Below are 22,342 nucleotides of genomic sequence, written 5' to 3'. Positions count from 1 at the left end.
TAATTAAAGCCAAACAGGTAGCTCAAATGCACTTATTCCCGCAAGACTGACACTTGGCACTTTAATGAAATTTTGTCATCATATGCTGAGCACATGTACTTGATGAACGGCCTTGTTTGAATTTCTTCAAGAGAGAAGAATCCAACTATTCGACAGAAGTACAGTCTCGATGGTGTGTTGTAACATCTGTAATGTAACTTATTGTTACCAGATGAAGAAACTCAACACTTTGTTCATAGAAACCAGATAAAATTTCTGATAAAAGAAAGAATCATTGATGATTGATGAGGCTTAAATATGTTTAAAGACAGAGTTCTTTTTAAGTGGTTTTGTTTTATCTAAAAATGTAGTCACCAGCTGGGCAGAGCTCTTATGAAACATCCATCAGAAGCTCTCATTTTACAGAAATGTGCTAAGAAATCTACTCTATGGATTTTGTTGGGTTCTAAACATTTGGAAATCTAAAGCAAATAATCCTTATTGCACATTTTAAAGGCTTAAAAATGAATGTATCTTTTTAGTTGAAGCACTTCCACCTTATGTGTTTGCATTTTCTGCATGTACATATTGGTAAAAGTTTCTCACCAGTTTCTCAGTAGATCCTACCTGTGCCTCCTCTTGACCTTGTTCACCAGGAAGCATTTGCAATTGTGCTGTAGTTCTTGCAGCGCCATCCAGTGACTGGGAGCACAAATCTCCACTCACACCACTAATAATAATGCACGTTTTGGTCATTACAAAAACTGCTACTTTTTCCATTAGTATCTTTATTTTGTTCAGGACACCTTAGCTGGAGCCCCTGCTCCGGAAAAAAGAGGAACACCTTTGTTGCTGATATATTAAGTCTGAGCTATGGTAAGTGCTTGTGCCTTTAAGCAATGAGAGGTTTTTATACAGCATTTATATACAGCGTCTATACATACAACATTCACACCAACATGGGTGCAATGGGCATGCCGGTCCACATACACCCTCAAATTTGTTTTGACTCTTAAAAAAAAAGAAATAAAGAGCAAGGAAACAACGAAAGAAACACATACAAGCGTTAACAAGAGATTCAAGAAAGCACCAGGTTCACGTTGGAAAGAAAAAATACGAGCATGCATATAAATCTTTGGGAATGGCTTCTGTTTAAAACATATATGGTTTATTCTACATTTTTAGAAGCTATTTTCACCTTGCTTTTTTTCTTTCTTTTTTAATGGAACAACATATAGTAAGACAGGAACAGGGGATGGAATGTGATGAAGAGAATTGTAAAAAACAAAAAAAAGACAAAACAAAAATACACCCAGAACTAAATCAACACTGAAGCAAGCACAAGAAATCACAATGTGATAGAATTCACGGTTGCTTTTATCTCTACTTGAATTGAGTACAATACAAATAGAAACTCGGAGTTCTATCAAGGAGTGCAGCATGGTAATGTTACACTCTGAATGCTATTCCTATTACACAGGTAATATCTAGTACATTCTAGTATACCAGTTGTTAAAGGTACTGTAAAACACAAGTTATACCCCTTGCTGCCTGCTCTACAGGCCAGCTTCCACATTATTCATAAAATGGCTAATGGTCAAAAAAGTCAATCAAACTGGGATTTATTAACATTTTCCACTGAGTGAGATTTCAAATCTTTTTGGTTGGGGTCCAACTCTGAATTTCATTTTGTCCACTGAAGGAGTTTCACATATTATGCACAATAATATGTTACAGTATGAATGGTACAACATATTTGCAATGTTAATGCTGGCTTAACTGGATGACTGATGTGCTGTGAGTGAAAGCATCACCATAGTATACTGGTTTTTTGGCGTAAGCTGTGGGTACTAGTCTTGCGCCAACCTTGAAGCTAAATAATGCTGTTCTTGAAAATGATATGTTGTGTATGAGGTCCATGTCCACTGAAGTTTTGAAATGAGTGTGTGGATTAATGACATCGTCTTGTATGGGGAGGCAGTGATGGAGGGGTCAGTGTTGAGGGGACTGTGGTCAAACACGCACACTTACAAAACTTTCACACACTCATTTACAAACACACACTTCCTTGTGGAGGCCCTGGGATTGCTCTACTTCTTCCTGTAGTTGCCAAGCTGGATGGCGGAGCGGTCATGGACGCAGCGGAAGGTGATAGGCTGAACTTCCCAGTAAGGCACAGGGTTGCTGAACAGGCTGATGCCAGAGTACATGGCCTTCTTGGTGTTGAAGCCAGGAGGACAGAAGTCTCCTGTTCCCACAGCAGCAATCTTGTTGGAATGGAGGTAGACCACCTAGAGAAGGGATTTAAATAATGACAACGTTTGGTCACTGAGTGGGACTGGGCAATAATTTAGTCTTTCCAAAATACAGAAGATAAAAAAGATAATAATAAGTCATCAAATGAACTCCGGAAAGCCAAATAGATTTTTTTCTACACAGGATGTTTTACTGAAAACAAAAGGAAGATGGTTTCCTGCTGCTATGAACAAGCATTGCTTAGATGTCTAAACAAAAGAGATGAGCATACATAGTGGCAAAAATAAAAACAAAAGAAGAGAAGTATAACAAACTTTCTGTAATGCTAATTACAGATTGCAAAGCCACCAGTTCAAAATAACACTCAAACTATACACGCAGAAATGTCACAATGAATCACAATTGCCACCATATACAATGAAACATGCAATATTGAGGAGACAAAGAACAAAACCAGATAAAAAAGATCATAAAAACTAAGCAACTTATTACGTCTCTTTGATTATGCAGTTCCTAAAATAAAAATCTTACTGACCACCTGTTTTCAGCTGAACCACGTTGAAGCCTAGACCTTCTACTGTTATCCTCATGAGGTTAGGATTCATTTTTTAAGTTTTTAATGCATCAGTTTCCATATAAAACACCCTAAATTTGAAACTGTCCGTTATGTTAAAGATAAGCCCAATTCATATTTTAATCCCTTTTGTTTTGCTACATCCTGTCAGTATTTCTGGTGTGCCCCAGTTTTTCAGCTTAGTATAAACTGTTCACAATGATTTAGAAAGCTTTTCTTCAATTTCTGACTTGTTTTTATTATAGCTGCTGAGATCAAAGCCATTACAGCTACTGGGTTCACAAACTAACTGCACTAAAATGTCTGAAAAAGTATGTTTCTGAGGTATTATGGGTGATGTGTGCAGTGGTTAATTTGGAGTGAATATATAATCCCAATCAATGACAGGAAAAACTCTGAAATACAAGGTTATATAAGGATGGGACTGAGGCAGTAGTTAGGCTTGAGAAACCTAATAAAATGAACTGAAGCTAAGCAAAAATTATAGGGCCTGGAATTAGGTCTGTTTAGACTCCCCCCTGCCGCCAAAACCTGTAACATTATAGTTTGTCAGGCTACCACCTCTCTACTCAATAAACAAACTAAATGAATCCATGTGACTTTTGTTTTAGAAGCCTTGGTTCACTTGTAATTGGGTAGTGTGAACCTAAACAATCAAATGCAAAAATGAAACAAAATAAACTTTTCCAGCATTGTTTAGAGTAGAGAAAATGAGCACACAGTAAGAAAATATGTAACAAACTATAATGCACAAGCATGGTTAATTTGCAGGAACTAAATGGTTCTAATAACAATCTTCCTGTGATAATGTTTTGCATTCAAACCCGTAAGCACTGTAATTATATTTGTTTAAGAAATCTAAGTGTACCTGGATGTACTTATGGTCGGACAGGCCAGGAGGAACGCTGGTCAGAGCGTTATTGTCAAGGTGCAGTTCTCGCAGGTGGGGGACATTAGCCAGTGTGCCATTTTCCACAGAGCCGATCTCATTGTAGCTCAAACCCAGCCTGTGGGGGAAAAACATCAGAAAGTTGATGAGACTTGGAAACATGCAAGAGCAAGAAACGCACAAATTGCATTAGTAGTGAAATTAACTTAGTGACATCAATGTTTATCTCCTGCTCTTGGTTTTATTACCTAATGAAACAGAAAGAGTTGAGGAAATTAGGATATGGAAAAAAGACTCTGCATCTGTCTTGGAGGTCATTACTTTCCCAGTCTATTACTTAATTATGAGAAAATGGAAAATAAATCCATCCTAACACACTCTACTTGCATTGCATCAAAGCCCTCTTTGTTCTAGTGCGGTATGCCATCTTTGGCAAGATCTAGGCAGTGATCTTATAAACACAGTGTATTCAAATTTTATGAGCAAACCAGCTATTTTGATTATCCAAAAAATACTGCTTAGGTCTTTCTAGGTTTCTCTAGGTTTTTTGTTTTTTTCTTAACAAATGGCTGAAGGTGAAACTACCCTAACACATCCTCATAATTAAACGACCACATAAATTGACGAACCATAGGAGCACTTTCTTTTCTTTTTTTAAAGATTTTGTCTGGCATAGACTCCTTTATTTAGCAGTAGACAGACAGGAAACATGGGAGAGAGCGGGGGGGTGTGACATGCAGCAAAGGACCTCCGACTGGGATTTGAACATGCGCTCTAACCACTCGACCACCTGCACGCCCAGGAGCATTTTCTAAAATGCTGCCTCTTTTGGTGCTTTCCAAAACATTCAAATCACTGTTAGAATGTAATGATGTTTTATGGGGTGAGAACGCTTTGCTTAATGTCTGGTTAAGTTTGGGTACAAAAAGTACTTTGTTAAGGTTTGGGAAAAATCATGGCTTGGGTTAAAATGGTCACTTGAAATTTGGTGTGGGTAAAGTTACTACTTCCTTAAAGTTAGGTAACCTTTGATGTCTTGGCAACAGCAAATGCCACAACAATTGTGGTTATGTCTTTTAAAAAACTGTCCCAACTCATGGTTGGAAACTGGAAGCAAACAGTGGTCATCTACAGCTAATTCCACTTCTATCTATCTATCTATCTATCTATCTATCTATCTATCTATCTATCTATCTATCTATCTATCTATCTGTCTATCTATCTGTCTGTCTGTCTGTCTGTCTGTCTGTCTGTCTGTCTGTCTCTCTAGCTGTCTAGCTGTCTAGCTGTCTAGCTGTCCACCCACTCTGCTGCCTATGATTATGGAAACTATTCACTTTTTATTGACACCATCTGAACTGTGTCACTTCTCCACGTCATAATTACTACAACCACTAGATGGCGTCTGTCACTCAAACGTAACTATAGATAATTCTTGCCGGTTTAAATTTTGGCCCATACTGTCATTTTTCTTTTGAGGACAGGCTGGGCTATTCGCAAACCAGAGAAAACATGAAACAGCATGAAAAACATAGAAGAGAAACTGAATAAGAAATATTGGACCTTCTTTTGTGCCCAATGGGGTGTTTTCTTTCTTTTTTAAATGAAACTGTAAATTCTGAAACATGAAAAAAACACCTTCCTCATACAAACAAAAATCCGAATTCATGAGCAATAAAATGCACTTTGCTAAATTTAATTCAGTACAGGCGTTTCTCTGCTACAACCTTACTTGGTCAGGTATGACCAGTAGCTTATGGTGGCTAATGTTAGCAAAAGTTGGCAAACCCGAGATTGACATAGCTGAGTAAATGACATTACTCAGTCAAGTATGGTAAAGATAAACATCTGAATGGCTGTATAACAGAAGTGAAACAAGAATTAATCACAGTATATGTCACCAGGAGACATGGCTCTTAAATGAGGATAAATTCAATGCACAATTAACCTGTAATGACCTCACTCAAAGTAAAATAAAAATGAAAAGGGAATTATGAATTCATGTTGAAAACAGAGAATCATAATTGGCATTACTTGGCCAGGTTCTTCAGGCCTTTGAGGCTAGCAGCTGTAATCTTGGTGATCTTGTTACTATCCAGGTGGAGCTCGGAGAGAGAGCTGGGCAGACCTGGCAACACATGGGACAAGGATTACCACACAGAACAAACAAAGTGATGGCAACAACAATGCAAGCTCTAAGCTTACATGACAGAATGAAACTGACAATAACACTGATAGTTGTAGCAATTTGCATTGTTAGATTTCAGTACAAATGTGCAGATTAGTTATCAAGGAGTGGCTTTGTCCAAGTCTATTAAATCCTCATTACATATATCATTTTACTAAATACATCATGTTCCCACCCTGAAATAGGCTGGTTTAAATTACTATGTAGCACAATTTTTGTGTTTTTTCACATTGAACCCATTGTTTGCTTACATCCAAGCATCCTTCTAGAAGATGGTTGTTTTGGCTTAGCTTGTCTGGATAAGAGTTGGATTAAGCCAAATCCTTTCATTTAGCAATTATTTGTGGAAATAGATATCAGTGTTGTACCTTTAGGGATCTCTGTGATGTTAGTATCTGCAATGCGAATGTAAGAGACTCGTTTCAGGTCAGCAAAAGCATCGGCGTCGATTCCTGCGTTCTTCAGAGGGTTAGACCCGAGCTCTGAAAAAAGAAAAAAAAAATTAATGAAGAGAAGGTTTCGACCACAGAAAGAGGAAAGAGAAGAAAGAGAGAAGGAAAGAGAAAACAGCTGTCATGGATCACATTTATGAAGTTAAGTCCTCTCCTGGTGTATTACAGGAAGAGAGGGCTGAGTCATGAGTAAACAGAGTCTTGGGCAAGAGGATAGCTTGTGTTTGCAATGCAAGCCTTTCTCCACGCCAGATTCTGTGATTCATCACGGTGGGATCATTATTCTCATATCATCACATTTTAACTAACTGATTGCATACTTTGAACTTTAGTTGACCATTGGCAGAATGACATTTTAAGTTGTGAAACAAGAAATTAAGTCAGAGATAAATTATCAAGTGAGAAGAAGAACTAAAAAAGGGGAAGGAGGATAAAGGACAAATAATCTGTGATTATTTTGTGGGAAATAAATAAAACACGTTGTATAATGATGTGCGTTAACAGGCTAGCACAGTGTAGCAGTCTGTAGCAGCCTTCCTAATCACTACCAAACTGTGTCGTGTAAATCTTGTCTCAGTAAACAGTAAAATGACATGAACTTTCCTTCTGGTTTCTTTGTTTCCAAATAAAAATCAATCCAATTTACCATTCCCACACAAGTACCTACTTGAACAATAAATAAAATTAATGTTTACATAGTTAACCGTAAAGGTCACAGCCGGTTACAGTTCCCGAGGCAGGTTGAGTACTTTCAAACTCTTTTTCTTAAAAACTCTTTGAGTGGGTCTTTTTATTTGCTGTGGGAGGTTTTAAGCACTAATGAATCTATGTTGGTGATGTAAGAGTAATAAGTCTACATTTCAGTAAATTATCTTTTATTTATGTAGCACTTTGATTAACATTAAACAAAGACTTTGTGTCAGCATTACAATAGTTCTTTCCTTGAAAGTGCAAAGGTAGAAATGCAGTGCTGTATATGTAGTTTCATTTGTGACCTCATTCAACACATATCATTTTTCTCACCTAGAAAAAAAATCTTGGCTTTGTTTGACCTAGTTTTTAACAGCAGGTTGCATCTTCAGAGAAATCAGTGTTTTGCATGGAAAAAGTGCCACGGTGTAAATGAAAAGTTTCACAGATGTGCCAAAGTGATGAACGTTATCGAACCTTGTCATGATTTTATCAAACGTCAGCATAATCTGAGGTAATATTGGATGCAGTTGGTTTCATCTCAGCTGCTGAACTGCAGCCATCCATGAGCTCACTGACAAACCTCTGAAGGCGCAACTCACTGCTGGAAGATATGTGCTGCCCAGTGTCACACCTCTTCAAAGTGCATGTGCTATCCAAAAAAAATATCTGTACTCTGAATTATTTAGAAGGCGTTTATATTTTCATACCCATGACAATGACATGAATCATGCCCTGGAAGGAGGCCTTCTTGATCTTGGTGATCTCGTTCTCGTGGATGCGCAGCTCCTGCAGGCTCTTGGGCATGTTGGCTGGCATTTCTTTTAGCATGTTCTTAGACAGGTAGAGACGCTGCAGCTTGGTCAGAGGGGTGAGGGCCTTGGCGTGGATGATGGTGATTTTGTTGTTTACCAGGATCAGAGCCTATATGGAAAAATGGCGGGAAGATGAGATACAAGCAATGAACTAGCTCTTCTTTATGATGTATAGTTTCTGAACTCCACTACAACAACACTGTTTGTTTCAAAAATATATCCAGTTTAATCCAGTCTGTGCTTGTTTAAACTTACATCACTGTTTAAAGTTTTTTTTATTATGGAATTTCAACTTTATATGAAAGTTAACATTTAGGTTTCCTTTTTCCATTCAGAATTTTTCAGCTCTACAATGCACCATGGGATAGTAAATATCTTGTTCTTTCTACAAAAACAAGACATTTTTAGCTCAGCAGCTGTTCATTTGTCACTCCAACCCAGTGCATGCCCTGTCAAGATGGTGGGCCAAGGTCAAGTCCACTCAGGAGATACTACCAATGCATTTTCATAGGAATCTTTGTCCCGCTGTTTTACTCTCATGTAAGCAGACATAAGGCAACTTGAGGTATGTGGTCTATTCCCCTTGAGAGGCCCGTTACATTACAGTGGAAACAGCTCTGGTTGTCAAACAAAAGTATTTACTGCAAGCAAAAAAGCTGAAGCAGTTCAGAGGCGTGAGGCTGTAAGGCCTACGGGTGAATAGTTTCCATGCACCTGGTGAGTGGGGGAGTGGCGGTGTGTTATTGGTGGCTAAACTGAGGAAGTGGAAGAAAGAGTTAGGGTGGGGAGTGTAGTGGAGTCAATATTCCAAATTGCAGGTTGTTAAAAATTGGTATAAGTCCTTCCGAGCCAGCTTGCTGGAGCATTTTCCTCTTGATGCAACTGTGCTGACCATGCAATAAAATCTAAGAAAATTAGTTTAATACAATATATTTCCCAATGTGGATATTGAAAGAGGGTTGTACTATAGTAAGTGTGATGGTTACAGAAGAACACACAATACATAACATTAGGAATAATGCGCAGTAAACAGACATGAATCTCCAGAGACGTGAAAAAGGTCTCTTACATGAAGCCCTTTAAGGTTCTTGAAGTCATTCTCCTTGATCTCAGTGATCTTGTTGTTCTGCAGGTCCAGCAGGGTGGTGTCAGCAGGGATGTCCCCAGGAACAGACTTCAGACCTGATGGAAGATTATCATGAGACATTATGTTATTAGAAGTACTGTGTGAGGATTAGCAGTTTATGAATGTAACAAATCTATCAAACTGATGGATGATGGAAAACTGAGTTTGAGGTGAGCTGGTGACAGCCTTGTGTGTTTAGGGTTAGAGTTAGGATTAGGATTATGGTTTTCTTACTGTGTGTAAATGTGTTTTCTTACTGTTCTCCATGAGCATGGTTAAAATCTTTGTCATTTTCTATCAATTAAGTTGTCAATTTAAACTAATCTTAGACCATGTAGCCATATTAGTCAGGTCTACTCTATGTTAAAGTTTACTTTTTGTGATTGAGAGATAGAGATTTTTTCTTGCTCTTCTCACAGTGGAAATTGTTGCTGTTATTTATTTAGTCAAGAATATTCAGTGTTATAGAGAACCCCTCATTTACACAAGCTTAAAATTGCTAAAAACTGTTATAAAATGAAGCGAATCAAACCTGGAGGCGCAGGAAATAGTAACCAAGTTAACAGCAGTGACACTCCGAAAAAACAGCCTGCTTTGTCAACGTAGCATGCCACATAAAATCTCAATGATAGGAGCAGAATGGGTTTTATGGTGACATTCCAAAGGGACCAAATAACTATTTGATGTGCTCCAAGGCACATATGGTGGAAATGGACCTTAAAACAAATTTCCTTTGGAGTAAGTAAGCGGCTGCATACCTGGACACTGAGCTCACGCTAAGATCGTTTTGCTTGGACTTCAGCATGGCACATTATGACACACAAAATGGCATCTGTAGTAAAAGGTGTGGACTGTGGAATGGACTGTTTTGAAGAAATGAGCAAAGACAGCCGTTCGTTAATTGTGTTTGCTCTTACGCATCTGTGGTAACACAAAAAAATACGCTGAGATTCACAATGGGTAGTTTACATTTCAGAGGAAGAGTCATAGAATAAACTGTTTAACAAAGGAGCTTACAACTCTATCTCCTGATCTCTGCATATGGACGTCTGGACACATTTTGTCTTAAAAGCTTGTGACTACTTCTGTTCAGCTCATCTAAACATTACTTCCAGTGAGGTTTGCTTTTCTGTCAGCCTTTCCAACTCGACAGTGGATGTCCCACAAACCCTCACAGCTGTTTGTGGTCACGTCTGTCATTACAGCTCCACACTGTATACGTCTAAACTCACACACACACACACATACACATACTCTTTTTTCAATGTATTGTTAACCCCTAAACCGAGGATAACTCAGTCTCAGCTGCTTTGGTTTGCACCACTGTTTTCCCCTTTTTTAATGAGAGTGTTATAAACTGTGTGGAAGTGCAATATTACATTTGGTGTCTTCACAGATATCCTAGCCATTGTAAACTGTGTGTTACTGTGAGCAGTAACACTGTAAAGTCAAGGAGGCTAAATGTATTAGTTTTGTTTTTACAGATCTGTGCAGAATAACAGAGAGTTTATTTTAAAGACAGCTTAAAATTAAATTTCCCCCTGACTTGTGCCCTCATGCACCCTATTTGTTCCATTTCCTGCTTTTAGAAGATGCTCTTCATTACAATTTACAGTAAATTAAGTACTCTTGTGAGAAACATAACTTACGAAATGTCTCAAGCAGTAGAGTGAATATATAAAGTGGATGAAAAAATCAAATGAACTGCTTATCATATAGCAGAGTCCCTCAAAGTAAGTTAAAAAAACACCTTACTTCCACCCCAAAGGGCATTTTTAAACATGATTAATATGATTTTTGTCTTTTGACCATTTAAACATTTAAAAGCAATTATTTCCTTGTTGTATTGAGCTATGCCAGGCCTTGCTGAACTGTTCAATCTCAAATATTTGAACCATATGCTCAAACTACTTTGTTTTACTACAACAAGGAAGTATTTTTGTACACTGAACATTATCTTAATGCTGTGACACAACAATTCATCAGTATCACGCACAAATGCTGGTTCATATGAAACAAAATTATTAGCACTGTGATACAAATCTGGTGGTGCAATAATAACAATAACATGAACTGACAGGTTAGTATAAATGATTTGAATGTCATGTTGCGGTCAGCGTCTCACTTTCTTGCTGATCGTCACTTGGCAGGAAATGAACATGAAAAATGGAACTCTGAGTCTCGCCCCTGCTATTATAGTCACTATTAATCACTCCATTTTGAAGCAAAGTGATTGGGATATCAAGTGTATGATTGCGTTGGACTGGAATGGTCTCATTTTCAGCACATCCAAGCATTAATGACAGTGTTTATGTAATTTCCTTTCCATGTCTGGCACTGTGGCTAAGTTACACAAGTTTATTTGGCTGCATCATCAAAAGGATGGATATCCTCATGGAATTGCCAGGTCATTCAGATCCCAAGTGTGGGTACATGTTATGTGCACTGCATAAAAAAGATGATTTTTAAAATCAGAGATCATGCCGATCACCATTTGGGGAAAGTAAAATTTTACACTTCCAAGAAAGAACAAAAGGCTCTTGTTTCAGGCTATTTATCAGCAAAACGCTGTTTGAACAAAGTTTGGCAAATGTAATCACATCTCATTTGAACCCTACTATATATTTTCTCTCCTAAAAGTTTTATCTGTCACCCTGCCAGCTGCAGAATCACAAAGATAAATCTATAAAAGCAAAAAAATGCTTTAGGATGGTGAGCACTTGTGTGCTACTACTTGTGTGTGTCCATATATATATATATATATATATATATATGAATATATATATATACACACACATGTTTATTTCCACATTAGTTTGAGTGTGTGTTTGCGTGCATGCTAGCAGGTCTGGGGAACAGATGGAGGCTCCTGGCCAACAGTGCTGATGCAGGAGTTAAGAATCCTGCCATGGAGCTGTGTCTCCGGGGAAAGTGCTGCTGCTGACTGGGGTCCAGGCTCGAGCACTGATGTAATGGAACCAGCCGTTTCCTGAACATCACTCTCTCCAACTGCCTGTCTCTCTGACTGCCTGCCTGTCTCGCTGACTCTTCAGCCACCTGCCTGTGTGGGTCTGCCTGTCTGTGTGCTTGCTCTGCTTATTCTTCACACTCTCATTGATTGGGCTGAAAACATATCTTTTGTCCTTCATTCATTCTGCTTTAAGTAAGATCTCAAAATGAAAAGGGTTATTAGCTAGGTTTGCTGTCTACTCCTCTCTAGTTTTTCGGTCATCCACCCAGTTACTCCTCTGCTCATGACCCTCCCTTTCCAAACAAAAGTAGAGCCAAAAAACTATCAAATCCAACTGTGTAGCAAAGCATTTTTATTTAATATACAAGAATAAATGAGGCCAGGGACTTTTCTATTGTGAGATGACTCAGGCTGTTGTATATGCTATATATCAGATTAGACAAACACAGATGATAAGCTCCAAACAGCTAAGATGGCAATTTAGTAAATTGTTGTGACTGTGCTGAAGTAAAAAGGCAGATAAGTAATTGTCGTCTTTTAACCTCGAGTGCATAAAGTTAACATGGAAAAACAATTTTGTTTTGGAACATTTGAGGTAACGTGGGATGTTTTCGGGACTTTTCCTCAGTCCAGGCAATCCTTTAATCTTAAATGCTTGATTTTTTTTTCTCAGGACAGACAGATAATGTAACTGTGGCAGGAAGTAAGGCATCAACATTGGTGTGATGCCCTTTATATTAGTGACGGTGCATTGACGTAACATCAGACACCCTTCTTATGACCCTGTGGTTTTGGGTGGAAAGAGGAGACGACAAAAGCTTGTAAAGTCTGTGACTTTTTCTGCTCATAACACCAGAAATGCCACTCAGCACAGCACAGTAAAACTACAGCAGACACCCTTCTGACCTCCGCATTTGATCCATCATAGTGAGCTCATTTGTGTGGAATTCAGGCCAGGACCGCAAATGGAAGAAGCAAGAAGAAAATGGTTGTGAACAAGAAGCATTATTTTTCTTAACACAGGATTAAAACCAAGGTAAAATGTGCTTAATGTACTGCCAGGATTTAGGTGTGATAAAGGAAACAGATAAGATAGATAGTCAAGATAAATGATAGATTTTAGTGGTATTGTGCCAAAGTTGTGGTTATTTCTCTTCGTGCTTTTGTTTGTGATTTTCTCACTGGTTTGAAGTGGGCTGAGCTCAACGGGAAACAGGTGTGAATGCACCAACCATGATGTGGCAACATTTGCATCAACATATGAGAACAGTTGTTGCTTGCACTAGTAGGTCACTGTAACTGAAATCGGATTTAATTACACCCATACAGTCCTGATGACAAAGATGATCTCAATGTTTGAGTCCTAATAAATACCCTCTAAAACTACAGTATACTCCAGAAAAAATGTGCATGAATACTGTTTACTATAGTACAAGTTTACAGCATCTCTGCAATTCAGGGATATTGACATAATTAAAAACATTTTCTATTAATTTAAAAAAAAATGGATAGAAGTATGTGAGCAGTTCTTGAGACTATAAATACCACTACCATAATACTTTGATTGCCACCTGCAAATACCTGCATTCCTGGGTCTGTGCTGCATGTTAAAACTTTAATTATATGTATTAATAGTCTAAAAAGTCATAAAGGAGCCCCACACACAAATCTGACATAGAGCTTCCTGCTCCTCACAGTATGTGTGATCAGTTTTGTGTTTTTTTCTGATGGTTACCTCAGTGCACAGTAAGACCTTCATGTCTCATTCAAGAGCACTGAAGCACACCTTTTAGTAGTTGTTAATTATCCACAATTATACACTTGTGGAGTATCCAGAGTCATCACTCTGGATACTCTTAATGCACCTGGGAGGTGTGTTATCTTACCAAGGTCAGAGCATTGGATCACACGCAGATGGCACTGGCATCGGAAGGGGCACTTGGGTCCATCAGGCATGCGATGTACATCTACCTCTGCAGTCTCGTCAGGTAAAGCCGATCCCGGTTCATCCTCCATCATGAAGTCTAGGAAGCCAGACTGGCGGAAGGGCAGAGCCCAGCAGGCAGTGACCAGGAGCAGAGAGAGACAGGCCGACCTCATGGTGCAGCTAGCAGGGAGCCTGGAGGACAAGAGGACACAGATCAAAGGTTTGGATGGATAGACTTTCAAAACAGTCTGTCTATGATTAGTTTGGAAATGACTATACTCTGTGTAACTATCTGTTTCTGATTATAAATGTAATAACCAGAGAGAAAGTTTGCAGAGAGAACGAAGAAAAAAAACAACAACTTGAGGTTTGGCAGTGAATCAAAGTCTGAAAAAGGGACATGGAGTGAGAAAGACAGAACAACACACATTGATTGAAGTCCAGACAGGCAAAGGGTAAAGGTGAGAGGTGGAAGACAAAGGGGACGAAGGTTAAGAACGTGGGTATAACAATTTAATGAGGTTGGTAAAATAAGACATTTAACTAGTCAGTTTTGAGCAGAAGGTGAAGGGTGACAGAGCAGGGGTTAGAGAAAGCCAAAAGAAAAAAATACACAATAATACTTGGTCAGAAGGTGTATGCCTTTAGGTTAGATACTGTTTGTGTTCCTACTGATTAAAGAACAAACCAAAAAAAGACCTAAAGCACTTGTGGGTCTGAAACTTTTAATTCTGGCCATGCAATATAATACAGTGACTCCCAACTTTGTCATACGGCTCATTGAGGTATAAAATATTTGAATTGATAATATTTAGATCTATTTGGTAAAGTTTGCATTTGTACTTATACCACTTGGAGTAATGGAAATTATAACAATTTATCCATTACTTTAAGCTATTTCACAATTTATTCATTCACCATTTGAACTTTTCATCAACTTTAGCTTTTTTCGCTGGCTAGTTTCCATACACTCAATTGCAACAAGTAGTGTTCAGATGCTACAGCTGATTCTGTGGATATATTCTTCAATCAAATTGTAATTTCTACTCTTATAATCTACTCCTATAATTGTCCCATGGCAACTGCAGAATTACTGCCTGGAGGTACAAGTACCCTTGGCTGGGAATGACTATACTATAGGTTCAACTGTGTCTCTTTTGATGTTGTTTCATCATTAAGAGAGCTTTTCCTTTAATGCACATTCCTTCAAAATGTGCCAAATTACATAGGCACAAATGGGAAGTATGCGCCTATGTAATTTGCTTTCGCAGCAGAGAAAGGTGCAACACTGGCTGCTGCATAAGCAAAATCTACATTACCTTTTATAGTAATACACATGGCTGCCACTATATACCACCATACCTATTTTTTTCTATTCTACAGCAGTGAATCGAAGTGATTTGTTTGCATTAAAGTACATAAGTGTCATCAGTGTATGTTAAAAATCTAGCAAAGGAGCACATATCTACTGTTAGAGTAACAGGGAGAACCCTGCTTTATTGTGCACTGCCCTACTTCTAAACACAACCACAACCCTGCTGACAGACACACACACACACACACACACACATATACTCTGAAATTCAAAAAACTGTACGGACATCCACGCAAACTCTCTGACCTTTTACACATACACACACACACACGTATGCAGAGTCTTAAAGACCTAGCAATCTGCTTGTCATGCATAAAGCCAAGAGTCGCTCCTTCTCTCTTGGTGCCACAATAATTGAAGGGCGGATTTGAGCCACAGTTGCTAACAAATGATTTGGGAGCAGCCAGTCTGCAGCAGACCTTGACCTGAACATCGAGACCAGGATGGTGAAGCTGACCCAAAACCAGTCAGTTGGCTGGAGCTGATAGTGATACTGGCCTTTTTTATATGGTTCTCTGTGCAAGTATGATGCATATGTGCTGTATCTTTGCTTTCCTTGTGTCATTTGAGTGTGCATTTGCATCTTTGAAAGGTGTATGATGAAATAATTTTAAATGCAATAATGACTGTGTTTTCAGCAGTGTGTGAGAGAATGAGAGCGAGAGCAATTTTAAGCGATGATGTGCTGATGTAGTGTAAATCCAGGTTAAGGTTAAGTCGGGTCATGGGGATGTCGGCTCAGAGTGACTTTCAACATAAGCAGTAATTATACTCCACAAAACAGCCACCACTTTGACACACTGTACAGTTTCAGTCCAGTGGTTACAGTATGACCACGTATGAAATCACTTCCATTCAGAAGGGACCTGTGTTGGATAGAATATTACTGCCTTTTTAATGTTTCTCTTTTTCTTTTGTCCTGTTGCTATGAAGCAGAAAAACTTGGAAAACTCTCAGAAGGATGATTTCATAAGTCGGCACTTAATGCCTGGAAGTGTGTCACACAATGTTTAAGCTCTAGATGCAGTTTTCCATGCAGAACTTTTGCCATTTCGTCTCACTTGGAAACATGTAGTGGGAGGAGTTAAAACAAAGAGCTCCAGCCTGAACATACAGTAGATCCAGAGGACAAGTTGTTCCAGTCTTCTTTACAGACTGAGTAATCTTGGCTGTGTCAGACTTTCTTATCTCACTGTAGTTGAAAGCTCAATCCAACAAAAACCATGTCTGCAGATTTGGCAGAAGCATTATGTCGTCTCGTTGGATTTAGGGATATAAAGCACTCCTGGGTCAAATATTGTGTGTAGATGCCTTTGATGGTTGTTTTAACCTGCCTAGATGCCAGATATGATGGGCTTGTCTTGTAGTATCATTCATTAATTGCCAATGCTGGAAAGGATTTGAAAGTAAGTTTATCAAGCTTTCTATAGAGGTTCAGATGCTGTGAACTTCATACATCTGGCAGATCTTGCAGGCTGAAACGTTCAGAATTATCTACAAAGCCAGTAGACCATTTCTGGTTAAAGGATCAGTGATGCTCATGAAATAACAAAGGTTTCACCACTCATTACTGAACCATATCTCCCTGCTTTGACCCATGGCCACAAGCACATAAACAGATACACATGGACATGTGCCCTCGTGTAGGGTTTCAGACGTCCCTCCATGTGTCCTGCCATTAATCCATCAACCTTTGATCATAAAGTTTTCAGTAGTTTTAGTCTGAGCCAGACAGACAATAAGAAGACAGAGCAATCTCAAAGTAAGCTGCATGCGCTTTTAATGGCCTTCAGCATTACTGCTAATTTGTGACACATAATCAGGCCCAGGAGTTGTTGATGAGAATAAAGCAAGAATTTAAAATAAAACCAGGAAAAGGGAATAAAAGAGATTTTCAGGGGCTTTATTGTTTTGGGACATTAACTTACAATTTGTAACCACAGCTGCAGAATAAACTGTAAGTAATATTATGTAGTTCAGGGATTTGGGGATAAAATGTTGTACATTGTGGAAACTGTATTGCTGTATCAACATGAAAGTGGAGATATAATGGATATGTGGTTTTTCGAGGTTTGTTAGCATGAACATCACTCTAAATTTCAAACAAAACATATGGAATTAAACTAAATTTCAATCTTCTCTAAGAAAAAAATCACTTCAAATTGAAGGCTTCAGCTTTTCCAGCTGGGATGAACCTATGTGGACGATGCATGAGACAGCCTGCTGTGCCCCAGGCGTCTGGTTTTCATTACCAGTCTGCTCAGATGTGTCCACAGGCCCTGCAGGATGGCCTGCTCTCAGACGATGCCCCCACCTCTATACACGCACCTGAAGAATCTACTGAACACATGACACAAGCTTCTCAAACAACACACACATGTGTGTGCTACACCCAGAGGGCTGCCAACACAGCATGCTGGGACATGACTTGACCATGCAAACTCTACATCTTGCCAGTATCAGCTTTTCCAGTACCCTCAAAGGAGATGCAGCTGTCTGTTGTGAGATAAAGCCAATTCCCCTTATCAATTTCGCTTTCACAGAGGAACAGTAACGATAACAATCAAGATGGAAATCCAACCCAGATGATACAAAAGGTCCTGATTTTGTGCCCTGCAGCTTAATACTGTACGATAATTTCTTCAAACTGATGAATTATTGACGACATGAAACTTTGATATATTTTTGCAGTGAAGTATTGTTTGCTTTTGATCATTTTTACAGACAGACCATGACCAGCTTAGAAACTACAGATAGCATTGCTTTCAAAATGGGATGTATTGTCTGGATGTTACCACTTGTTGAGTCTAACAGTTACAGTACAAATCAAACATCTTAATAACTTGAATATTTTATACATAACACATACAGTAATTGCATTAAACCAGTCTCCCAATGGTTTCTTTCATGATATATCAATTCAGATTTCATTTGGGGAACATGGCCAGTATCACGTTGTGGTACGGCTCCATGCCAGCTTACAAGATGAAAGTGGGACAGGCTTTATTCACAGCAAGTGGACTGACACTAATCAGGGTAAAAAAATTGGTACACAAACTGGTTCCCTACTGATCTTTTAAAAAACAATACAAGACATTCAGTCTTTGTAAACCCTAAAATATGTGCAAAATTGGATGCACAAAGGCAACTAAAGTTCTAAAAATGTGATGTTCGGCTTCACGGTGTCTTTTTTAAAGCAGTATTTGGACTTATTAGGAGTCTCGACTTTTTATTAGGAGTTTCCGAACTTTCATCACTCAGGAAATCAGATAAACGTGTGCTTTGTAGATTTGTGACGGTCACATTGTGGTGAAAGGGGTGGTTCAAAACTTCCAGTTCATGATTGTGAAAGTACTTTAAATGCATGTGTGGTGCCAGTAGGAAAGATGTATCGAAATGAAAAAAGCACAAGCAGCTGTGAGAAAGTTCAGCTTGTATTTTCAAAAGATTTACTATTGACCACATCCCAGAAAAGGACATGTGTTATATGGTGCAGGACTATCTCTATTCTTCTCCCTTGTCTTCAAAAATCAGTGATTTATCATTTCATGTCTGACCAAGAAAAAAAAAAGGGTGGGGGTGGGGGGGGGGTTGACATTTCCTGTGGCGGCAGCATCCTTGTCAATACTCCTGTCTTCGTCTTTCGTCTCATCTCATCTCTCTCTCCTCCCTCCCGCTACTTTTCCCCCTGAGTCTGGCCCCAGCATTACTAATGATTCCCAGAAAGGAAGCAGATTTCACTTGAGGGAGTAGCATAATTTTCTCTCCTTTGTTTTGTCACTTTCTCCTCTTTGTCATTGTCTTTCATTGAAACCTTGAGCTGAGAAAATCAATGAGATACCCGAGGAACCATTACCACAGATCTTTCACGCAAACTTCTGAAGCATGAAAGAAACAGATTGGAGCATGAACACCGTGTCTCGATTTTGGCAAATCCAACCATCTTGCAATGATGGAAACAGTATATAGCAGACACCAACTACCATCCCAACCTCCACCTCCCCTGTCCGCTACCTCCCCCTCCCCTCTAACTCTCCACAGGCCTGCGTCTGCCTCTGCAGAGCGTCTGTCAGCAATGAATCACTGGAAGGTATTTACAAGGCCACAGGACATTTAAAACACGTGTGGCCCTTTTAACCCTTCATTAAATGAATGTGAACTCCCCTCCCACGTGGTTGCATAAACATATATGCTCAGAAACATAAGCATTATCAATAATTGGAAATGGTCAGAACAGTCAGTGGTCATTATTTTCGACAAATTTCAAATGTGTCCAGGGGTTTTGTGAGTGGGAACATGTCTGTCTGAAAATATGCAAAGACACAGCCAACAAACTATTTCAAAAATCCAAGCAGTTCTTGTAATAGGAGTTAATCCAAATCAGTCTTGTCTGGAGAGTAGCCCATGTATGTCTGCAAGTGAGGTTTTTGGCTTAAAGAATGCCCAAGACGCTTCTTTTGACCACAACAATCAATATCAATTTTTTATGAAGCATAAAGAAAAAAGTGTCAGTTATAGCTATTATTGAGAGATCAATTTAGGGTGTGCTAGTTGTTTGGAGCCATAGCATGACAAAGCCAGCAAGTGGTTAAACCACATTTCAGCTGTTCCATGAGAAGAGCTGTCAGCTTGCCATCAACCTCAGTCCCATTATCAACAGTCTGCGCTGCACAGACGTGGACGAACTGCCCAACCTTCTCTCCCTTTCTTCTCTTTCCATCTCCTCCCATTTTGTACTCTTTCCTTCCCTTCCCCGGCTTCTCTCCCACAGCCTATGGTATTTTCTTTCACTGTCAGACCCTTAAAACTTTGGCCAGAAAGACTGACATGTGGAACTTTCTGGTATTCAAGTGAGCAAAAGGGGGAAAAAAAGCCTTCATGGCTGATGTCCATTTAATTCCATTGTTCTTTTGCTCTTTTTGACCCAAAGAGTTGAGGTCCAGATGGAAAAATGCAGCCCCTAAGTGCAAATCTGGGCCTTGTCTCCTCCAAACCTTCTGCTCACTCACTCCTGGTCTAAATGTTAAACATCTGCTCAACTCAAAACTATGAACTCTGGAAGTTTTTATTGCTCTGAATGTATTTTGGTTTACTGTTTATGCTTCTTTTAGTCTCTATTCTATTCTAAGTCCCAATTCTATTTTGTTTGCCTCTGTGTCGTTTTCCTTGTTCAGTTTCACCCCAGTCCACTCAATGCAATTCAGTGCAGCTGAGCCTTATTAGGTTTTTTCCCTGCTGGCAAAAAAGGATGTAATGAGTTAGCTGAGAGTTGTGTGGTGGCTTGCCGGGAAGCCTTCAGACCTCTCTTTGATAGAGGAAGCTGTACCATTACGGGATTAATGGCTCTGTGCGTTGCCAGGTACATCTTTTTTTCATCTCCTCTTCAAAGCCTCTCACTTTAAGTTGCCCCTAGCAATTTGGGTCCTGTTCTACTCCTGTGAAAACACAGCAGCAAACGCCACATTGGGCAGAGAAGGTTCATATTGAGAAGGCACAGGGCCATGGAGGAGACAGATAAGAGATTGGGGTTAAAAAGGTCTGGGTGTACTCCCAAATGAACTGCTGAAATGGAAAGTGTGAGACACATCAGAGACAACGTTTCTAATCAAGGTCTTGACAAACAGAAATGGGCTGAATCAACACAAGAGATCCTGATTGTTGTTTCAGCTTTTTCCCCCTTCAATTGCTTAAGACTGCCCAAACTCCACAGGGATAGAAAAAAAGAGAAAGAAAAAGAATGAAAGAAATCTAAAGAAGAAAGAAAGAAAGAAAGTAAGAAAGAAAGAAAGAAAGAAAAAAAAGGAACAAATTAATGCAACAAACCCAAATCTTTTCCACTGATGTTGCAAGTGATGAAAAACAGAAGAAACTTAAGTACAAATAAAATGTTCTGCCCTCTTTTCACTCAACCCAGTGTCTTTATGTAAGCATAAGAAATCAAATTCACTAGCAATGTATAAAACAAAGACTGTCATGGATATAACTAAGGTATGCAGTGGGTTCCATATGGGTCACATCCAAACAGTCAACAAACACGTGTCAAAACACTTCACTTGGTGAACTGCCACACAAAGCTTCACATTAAAAACTACAAGCCAAAAAAGTAAACTGCTATGAAAAACACCAGATTGGTGGATACTTTAGAGATTAACAATGGGCCAGAAGAATAAGTTTTTGGCAGAGGAGTGAGGTACCAGCATCAACAGCACTACCACACCCCCTTCCCTAGCCGCTGCTCTTTTCTCTGAGCTGCATGCAGATTGGACTGGAAATGATTAAGGTCCCTCATCACAAAGCCAAGAGTGCTGTGGGAACAAGATCTGGCAACATATTTGGAATATACACAACACACACCAAGGCTGCACAGAAGTACAATAGGAGCAACATATTGTATAAAGAAGAAAATGATGCATGCTTAAAAAGACACATATGCACAAAGGTAACTGCAAGAAAACATGTAGTCATCTCATGTTTATGAAATAACATCATCAGCAAATAATATGACCTTTTAAATCAGAAGTAATGTTTTTTCATGGTTCCAGTTGTAAAAAAGCACTAAATGATCAAAAAAGTAACAATCCATCAACAACAAATGTATCCTCACAAAGCTATTCTCCATTTCCTTAAAAAAATAGTCCATGTGAAGCCTAACCCAACCCCACATCACCCATTGATATCCTACTTTTCTTTTTTCCCAGAGTTAAAGGATTAACCTACCTGTTCTCAGTAGAGACAAGGCAAAGAGAATTGAAGTAGACGAGCTTGACTCCCAAAATCCAGTCGAATGGGGGGATGAGACTGTGAAGTGACTGCGAGGGCCTATGGGGTAATTGGACTCGGAGCGCGTGCAGCCAAGATCAAGCAGGTGTGCTCTGTCACAACAAGGGGAGGAGAGAGAGGGAGAGAGAGAGAGAGAGAGAGAGAGAGAGAGGGCGAGACAGGAAGAGAGACAGAGGAGTCAGAGGAGAGAGAGACACAAAGAGGGAGGGGTCCCACCGCTTTGCTCCTCTCAGGACCGAAACAATTGGTGGAGAACTTCCCCCGTTTTCGCTGCGCGCTCCATAAACAGCTGGAAATGGAGAAGGGAGGAAGAAAAAAAA

The 22,342-nt window shown here is 39.3% G+C and overlaps 1 protein-coding gene across 1 annotated transcript; it reads right to left on the bottom strand.

The window, feature by feature from the left end:
* Positions 1-1,327: 1,327 nt before the first annotated feature.
* dcn (decorin) lies at positions 1,328-22,116 on the bottom strand. The gene is made up of 8 exons (XM_053313934.1): positions 21,960-22,116; positions 13,827-14,059; positions 8,913-9,025; positions 7,739-7,952; positions 6,255-6,368; positions 5,733-5,826; positions 3,678-3,816; positions 1,328-2,270 (listed from the first exon to the last, which is right to left on the bottom strand). The coding sequence occupies exons 2-8, from the start codon at positions 14,038-14,040 to the stop codon at positions 2,070-2,072; spliced, it is 1,089 nt and encodes a 362-aa protein (XP_053169909.1). The 5' UTR covers positions 14,041-14,059; positions 21,960-22,116; the 3' UTR covers positions 1,328-2,069.
* Between the last annotated feature and the right edge of the window lie 226 nt (positions 22,117-22,342).

This window comes from Scomber japonicus, chromosome 23 (assembly GCF_027409825.1).
Source record: "Scomber japonicus isolate fScoJap1 chromosome 23, fScoJap1.pri, whole genome shotgun sequence".
Taxonomy (NCBI): Eukaryota; Metazoa; Chordata; class Actinopteri; order Scombriformes; family Scombridae; genus Scomber; species Scomber japonicus.
The sequence above is the reverse complement of the archived record's forward strand: the minus strand, read 5'-3'. Positions and strand labels throughout refer to the sequence as shown.

Coding starts and splice junctions, on each gene's coding strand:
- dcn (XM_053313934.1), bottom strand. CDS start 14,040: ATGAGGTCGGCCTGTCTCTCTCTGCTCCTGGTCACTGCCTGCTGGGCT. Junction 6,369..7,738: donor GATTCATGTCATTGTCATGG/GTATGAAAATAT, acceptor TTCTTTTTTCAG/AGCTCGGGTCTAACCCTCTG. Junction 5,827..6,254: donor CATCACAGAGATCCCTAAAG/GTACAACACTGA, acceptor ATGTGTTGCCAG/GTCTGCCCAGCTCTCTCTCC.